Source organism: Haliaeetus leucocephalus, unplaced genomic scaffold, assembly GCF_000737465.1.
Source record: "Haliaeetus leucocephalus isolate CR32 unplaced genomic scaffold, Haliaeetus_leucocephalus-4.0 Scaffold566, whole genome shotgun sequence".
Lineage (NCBI taxonomy): Eukaryota > Metazoa > Chordata > Aves > Accipitriformes > Accipitridae > Haliaeetus > Haliaeetus leucocephalus.
The window spans coordinates 6,092,457-6,100,218 of NW_010973002.1; the positions used below are offsets into that span (position 1 = coordinate 6,092,457).

At 42.6% G+C, this 7,762-nt stretch overlaps 1 protein-coding gene across 1 annotated transcript in view; it reads left to right on the plus strand.

The window, feature by feature from the left end:
- Positions 1-7,480: 7,480 nt before the first annotated feature.
- AGMO (alkylglycerol monooxygenase) overlaps positions 7,481-7,762 on the plus strand; it is a 198,486-nt gene continuing 198,204 nt past the window's right edge. Inside the window, exon 1 of the mRNA XM_010577667.1 lies at positions 7,481-7,751. Within this exon, the coding sequence (XP_010575969.1) occupies positions 7,481-7,751 (271 nt within the window). The remainder of the gene's footprint in view (positions 7,752-7,762) is intronic.

Here is a 7,762-nt window from a genome sequence, read left to right on the forward strand (position 1 = left end):
GGCCTTCTAGAGCTAACAGCTTCAGTCAATCACCTTCTGAAAGAGAGACTGTTGATTAGAAAGGGCCTACAACTTCTGTCTTTATCTGATTGCTGATTAGGAAAGAACCTATTTAGGTCAGTAGGACTTCAGCTAGTAGGTATTTTGGTAATAAGGGAGTCAGATGGGGTATGAAGATCATGCTGGAATATCTCCAGCTAGGAAGGATGGGATTACACAACATTGTTAGGTTTGGTCCTCAACACTTGAGAGATAAACTACCTGGAGCACATCAAAAGTACTGGAGCAATGAAGGATGATGCCCTTATGCAGATTTGGGCTGTGGGGAGCACTTGGTGGTTCTTCCTGGGGTGGTCTCACAGTGGGAGGGGTGCTTAGGCACGGGATAAGGGAGCAGCAGGAGGAAGTGGGTGACTGTGTAGCTTCAAGGATGACAAGCAGGTGATGGACAGGGTCTTCACAGGGACCCCTGGACCAGCACGAGCATCAGCTGCAGGATGTAACAAAGGAGAGCAAGAGGCTACTTGTGGATGAGCGGTGGATGGACACTCCCTGGTGGAGGAGGCTGTCAGCTTGTGATTCCAGGCAGCAGGAGAAAGGCTCCTTCTTCGCTGTCAGACATGAACTGGCAGCATTGATGCAGGGCTCAAAGGCAAGGAAGGGGCACAAACTCTACGAAGGGGGAGCACAGAGGCAGCTGGACCAGAGGTGAGTGCTAGCTCTGGAGTAGCAGGGGACAGTGGCTGTAGACTTCCTTTGTGGGGTGGAAGGGTGGCAGTTTCCATCTCCTACTGGGCTTACTGGCATAGGAGGCTTGTTGCCTGCCAGAGGCCCAGGTAGCTTAATCATTAGAAGAAAAGAAAAGGGGATTTCCACCTTTCCAAAGGTGTTCTACCACCTTTGGTAGCTAGGCATTTTACTCTTTTTATTTGTTCAAATGCATTAATTGCACTCAGCATTTATAACTCACTGTAGTTTATTTAAGGGAGACATCCACAGAAAATAATCTCTTCCTCAAGGACTAGGGATTTGCAGGCTATGAAGGAATAGAAACAATGTGATTTTCCTAGGAAAAAGAAATTATTCCCTGTGCCTCATGATAAAGAAAAATAGTTGATTTAAGGCTAGATGATGCTTGAAGATCTCAAGCTTTAAAATATTACCCAGTGATTTTTATCAAGTACATCTGCTGCTGGCACTAGAATATATCTTTAAAAAGATGTTCAGTGTCAATTTATGACAACTGTCTTTCTGTTGAAGTTCGAATATATGTGCATAATCTTTATAATTCTCTAGGACTGTTCCTTATGATAAAAAAAAAGTATCATTTTTTTGGTTAGTCTTGCTTGAAAGGTGGTACTCCCTATGCTTCCACTCAGAAATGACCCAAATAATTCCTGCCTGTAAACATGCAGTAAAGTGGTAGCATGTGCTGCAGCTCGTGTCATGAGATGTTTCATAATTCTGGATCTATCTAGTGTTGATAATCATATGCTCCTAATTCAAAAACATGAAAGAGACTATTCTGGTGATAAAAAATAAACAGTTATAATCATTGGTCAGATGGCATAAAGACCTATTAAATAGGTTATAACATGTCTGATCAAATGATCTTGGTGTATGAGATATCTATCCTCAATCTGAGGTCGTAAGCTATATAATGCTGAGGTACCACGTAGGTTACAGCATGCAACAACTTGAACCCTGGTGTTCCTAATAAATTAAACTAAAATAAGATTTTCAGAAATAAAAGTGCAAGAAATTGCACAGCAGAGCATGCCAAATAAAATTTGGAAACACTCACAACAGGTGGGCAGGCTGTTCTTCTAAAGTTAGTTGATAGGCCTGCCTTGAAGATGGAATTTATTTTTCCAGTAACTCCCATCCCATCTCCTCTCCCATCAAAAAAACAAAACACATTTTTCCTCAGTAGGAACAAAAGGTTAAAGTATTTCAAGAGTAGAAAATGCTGAAAAAATAATACAAAAATACCCTTAAAAAGTTTCTGCCTTATTCTTCAGCCTGCCTGAACACCCTGATGACTGCTTCTTGACTCACCAGGCAGCTGTGCTGTCTGCATCAGAACTGGGCATGAGCGAGTCAGCTGGTGTGGGGCTGCTCATGGCTTAAAAGCAGCTTCTTGGAGTTGTTTCAAGCTGTGCAGAGACAAGCAGCCGAAGAAGCCAACTTCAGGGAGTGCCAATAACTGACCTAATTAAGAGTTCACCTCTTCGGCAGCTTGGTAGTGGAACACCCAATAGATGGGGCAGCCTAGGAGCCCACTCATGGGCAGCTGAACAGCCCAGGCAATGAGGCATGCAGACAGAGGATGAACAATCATTTAGTCAGACCACATGCCTGTTTATTGACAAATCTCTCTACAGAGCTTAGGCATGAGATACCAAGATAAGTTTGATGTTCTGAAACTCCCAGGCTTTCCTCAGCAGGGTAGAGTCTAGACTACCATGTCGTCCTGATCAACCTTTCTGTTGTGAATATCTGTCTTGACTTCAGTCCAGAACAAGTAAAGCCAGTTTTAGCATTTTGTTTTGTTGGGCTATTTTTTCTGCTGACGGAGCATGTTAAAATGGCTCAGTGCAGTCTCTAATGACCACCAGGCCTTGCACAAGGAAAGTGCTGAGAGTGCACAACATGCAGCTGGAAGTGGGGGAGGGCTAAAACCACTATTTAGGCTCTCTTGGGAGCTTCTTGCCATGACAGCACTGTTCAAGAAGGCTAATATGTAAACATGTCAGAGGGCTTTCTGCTTGTGATTGGCTCCCCAAAATCAGTCAGAGCTTCAGGATGAACCTCCCTGCCCATCTTCCTTGCAGTCATCATAGCAACCACACTAAAAGGGTTTTCTATCTCTAACATTGTTTTATTAGAATAGAAACTAAACCAAAGTAGCTTCTGAAATACAGAAAACTGAGTTTTTTTGCTGTTTGAGGACTAATAAAAATACAGAGCATGAATGCCAATTCCCCTGCCACTCACTGTGTTCTAATAGGGTAAGCCATTACCTTCAAACATGTATGTCTCAGCTTGCAATATCTCAGCTGGTTTTCTGGGTTGCAGCAACCTCTGCAAAGCTCCTCTGGTCTCCAGGAGAACCTCCCTCCTGCAGCTCTGAGCCACTGTTGTCCTCTTCCTGATCAAGCCCCTGCCTCCTATCTCATGCTACATCTTTCATCTGCTACACCTCTTGAGCTATCCCTTCCAGGCTTCCTTGCAGCTAGACAGTCCCTTGTGGATCCCGTGGAGAGCACCATCTTCCTCTCCTTCCAGAAGATGCCTCATGACCCCATCCATGTGTGGCAGCTAGAACATGGAGTACAAGGGAGCTTTCCTGTCCAGCCAAAACCCATCCATAAAATGCAGTATATAACATATATAGTTATGTGAATAGGCAAATAAAAGAAAAAGCTTCTATCCTGCTAGAGGCTGACCTTCCAGAAAAAAAGGGTAATTTTGAAAAAGGCAGTTACTAAAGTGCTGATGTAAAGGAAGCATCAACTGTTTGGATGTAGTTGCATGCTGACATATGATAGTCTGCTGAAGCCATATTTTTGGGAAATTCACAGGAGGAGGTGACTCCATGAGCTGTTCAGTTGATCTAATAACTTGGTGCTGCTGAAATGAAGAAATCCTGTTTCTACCTCATTCTTCCATCTCTGGTTTGTAGCTGTGTGGTCCTGCTGCCTTTCTGTTGGGCTTTCATGCCAACTCCTGCACTCCCTGGACCCTCTCATGAACCACTTAGCTCACTAGAGCAGCAGAAGAATGTAAAACTATTTCTTTTCTGGCTTAATTTCTTGCTATGTGTGTTTGTGAGGTAAATCAGCTCATGGAAGAATCCTGTCAGTCTCTGTGCCAGGGCAAGGTAAATGGTGGAGGAAGCCTGTTAGAAGTAAGGAGGGAGAGCGCAGTGCTGCCCACCCATTTTCCAACAGAAAGGCAGCATCTGGCTCAGCTAAGTAGGGGACCACAGTCTAAGGTACAAATGATTCCCATGGTCAATACACCTGGGGACAGACGAAGGTCGAGAAGGAATTTTAAGAATAAAAAAAATACGTTCTCCATAAGAGAAAGGAGAAAGATATGAGACATATGACTGTGTTTAAACAAACAAACAAACAAAAAAAACCCTGCTATAGGATCGAGAATAGATATGCTAATAACAAATAAACAAATAAAGTTCTAAGACTAATACGTACATTTATCACAGTAAGTTTCCCTAGCAGGCTGCCTGAAGGGTATATTATTTTCTCTGGACTTCTTGGCAACCCTTGAAAAAATTGATTTTGCTAACAAGTTGCACTGAATTAAATCATTTAGAACGATCATATATGAGCACTGTTCTATGGTTAGCAGTCCTGCATAGACGAAATGGAAAGTTAGCAGTAAGTGGCTAAGTGTATGGCATGACATTGATTAATATGAAGAACATCCCTGCCTTCAGGTTTCTGGAGTCGGTATTATGCTGTTATTAAGAATTGTGTATTAATACATAGGGCTTATATAATATGAACAAATAAACACTTGAATATTTTTTTAAAAGGTACTATATGGTGTAGGGTTTATCACTACCAAAGACAACGTTCAAAATATTTTGTAATACCAGTTTTATAACAACACTGCTGCATTTAGTTATCCCCTAATGACATCCATTGTCAAGCATGAATATAGGTGCTGAATACCTGGAGAAGCAATACAAAAAATTTCTGACATCTGCTCATCACAATGTACTCATTTAAAGTGTTTCTATATCCAAAGATACTACTATGTAAATGGAGCATACTAAGCTCAGCTTGATTCTGGATATGATTGTTTGCTGTGAATTATTGCCAAGGCAGGCTATATCGCCCATCCCAATTTCAACCTGCCCTAATTCCCTTTATGAGTTTATTATTTAGTGCTAGTTTAGTGCTCAGAGAGACCCAAACAGGAAGCGTCTGGGCGTTCTCTGTTCATGAAGTGGGTGGGATGGAGTTCTTTAGAGAAAACAAAATATGATCCACCTACAGATCATGCATGTTAGGCCAGCTCCCCAATTTCCTCTAAGTAGAACAGAGGCTTTTGTTGCCTTAGTTACTGGAACGATCTAGTAGTCAACAGCAGAATCCCAGTCTCCAGACAGAACATCCTTCTGCATTTTTGATGGCAGCATAGGATGGGAAATATTTACTTTTCTATTTTTTTTGTTGTAAAAAGGAAAACAAAAAAGTGGGTTATTTTATTTTCTGCAAAGATTTAAATAAAAAAAACCCAACAATGCTTGCAAAAAAAAAATCTGCGAGGTCACTGAATGGAGGGAGCATTGCCTGGTACAGGGTTAGAGCTTCCATTAAAGCAACATTCCTGGATGCATTATTTTCTATTCCTTTCTTAAGAAAGGAGCAAGCACTGGAAACTGCATGCTAAGTTTCAAGGCTTAAATAGACAACAGCAGCTACATTTGTAGAGCCAGATTACTGAAGCTTGTCTAAAACTCACAGTTGCTCCAGACAGGATTTAAAATTGTTCTTCTCCTCACCAGCGGTGTAGCTATTGTAGTACTATCATCTATTTTTCCTTGGACACAGAAGCTGGAAAACACAACCCATCTGTTTCCCCTGTGAGGCATAATCAAGTCCAAATTCTTCCCTTCAGTTTTGAAAACAAGAATTTCAGTACAGTGATACTTGGGTGATAATTTACACTGAAATGGGTGTCCATAATAATAATTTTTAAGAAAGTATAGAGTCCCCCCAAAATGATGGATTATCTTCTTTCCCAGAATGGTGTGATAGGAAGTAGTGGTTCCATGGTACCTGAAAGGTATCTTGCCTTGTGTGGCCATGGGCTCCCTTGCCCTGCTAATCATTCTTCTCACCCCAAAGTGGTCCCCAGATACTCTTCACTAAAAACATTTTTTTGGTGGGATTAAGTTTTGGCCATTTTAACTCTGTGAGTTGATAGTGGAGCAAGATGAACACCAGCACCAGAGCAATGAAGGGCTCGGGGTGGCCGGCTGGGATGGTGTGGCTGAGGCTAGGGTGAGTTCAAGGAGCTTGAATGTGGGGGTAACACCACAGAAATGCTTAGGCTACTCTAAATGAAAAAGGAAACATTTTCTACCACATGTCATTGTCTGCAATGCAGATCTAGTCAGAATGCTGTTGATTTGTATGATTTTGAGTAAATTTGGAATTTTCATTTAGATGAACTCAGATTTTAGAAGTTAACAGAGTTCTTTAAGAACCTCAGATTACCATAAATCAACATTGAAGCTGAGAACACTAGGATGTAATTGTAAAGCATTTTAATAAGTTTATTAATATTTACTTATATCATAGTACTAGTATAAACTATACATATTAAGAGAGTGTCCAAATCTATTTCACCATTAACTCCATTTTAAAATACTTGTGCTTTGTTCAGCTTGAAGGAAAATATTTTTATTGGTACTTCCAGTAGTTTTCTGACATTCATGCACTACAGCGTTGTTACATCATTCCAACTGCAGAGTATTGTTTAAATCTACCCCCCTGCTGTTGTTTAAATGGCAACGTATTTAATACAAACATCACAAATGCGCATTACTTCAATTATTTTAATGTCAATTTCTTCATATTTTTTTTTTTTCAGAACAGAAACTTCAGCTGAAGTGACCTGTCATAGTTCCTTTCCAAAACTAAGGGTTGATTCAAGGTAGAAAGTTTTTCTTTATTTAATGACTGGCAGGATTTAAATTGTGGCAAAATCCTTTACAGCAGGGTGTACAGTCCATTTCTTCTGTGAAGACCGTATGTGGAACTGAATGTCTGAGATGAAGGGGTTGTTGGGGCACTGTGTTATTTTATTTCTGGCTAATCTATTTTGTCACAAAGCTTATTATTTGTACTAAAGCCAAACATATCAAGCGTGATTGACAAACATTTGAGAAGGAAATTCATGCTCCTGAGCTTCAGAGTGAAGGCCTGAACGTACAAAGCCTGTCGTTATTCCCATTTCTAAAAGTCATTTACTACAAGCATCTAGCACACATTTGTTTTCACTGTTTCTTTTTATTTGCCTAGTTTTCATTCCTTTGTAGATGAAAGCATAATAGATGGCTTCTAAGGGTGACCTTCAGTATAGTCATGTTAACTGGAGCTACATAAAACCGAGCTGTGACAAGCCCTTCTGCAAGTTTAAAAAACAAAAACCTCAAACGGGGAGGGTGCTGGACTGACCCTACAGCTGAACAAAGCAACCAACGAGCACAGCTCAGCTTGTCTCCCCAAGCCCTTAACAGGGTAATTTTAAAAAATTCGGCTTTTTATGCAGAAGTCAAGAGCCTAGCGGTATTTCTTGCGCGTGGAAACCCGTGCGAAGCCGAAAGGGGGTGGCTGGAGCTCTGCTGTTCAGCTTCTGGGGGTGAGGGGGCAAGTGGGCCGCGCAGCCGGCAGGTGCGCAAGGGCTTTCTCCGGACGCCCGGAGGCGGGCCCTGCACCTGATGACACATTCAAAACCCCCAGACCGAACCCAACGAACCAAAGCACCCCAGAAAGCCTCCGAAGCGGACGAGTCGACGAGAACTAAGAAACCCGAGGCCTTCCCCGCGGCGGCCCTCGAGCCGGCCAGCGCCGTGGGGAAACGAGGGAAGGCAGCCGGGCCGGGCCCACAGCCCGAGGCCTGCGCCGCCCCGGGCCGCAGGCGCCGCGCCGCGGGGCGAGGGGCGGGAGCTCCCCGCTGTTCCTGCGCCTGCACTCGCCTCGGCGGCGCCGGCGCGGAGCCC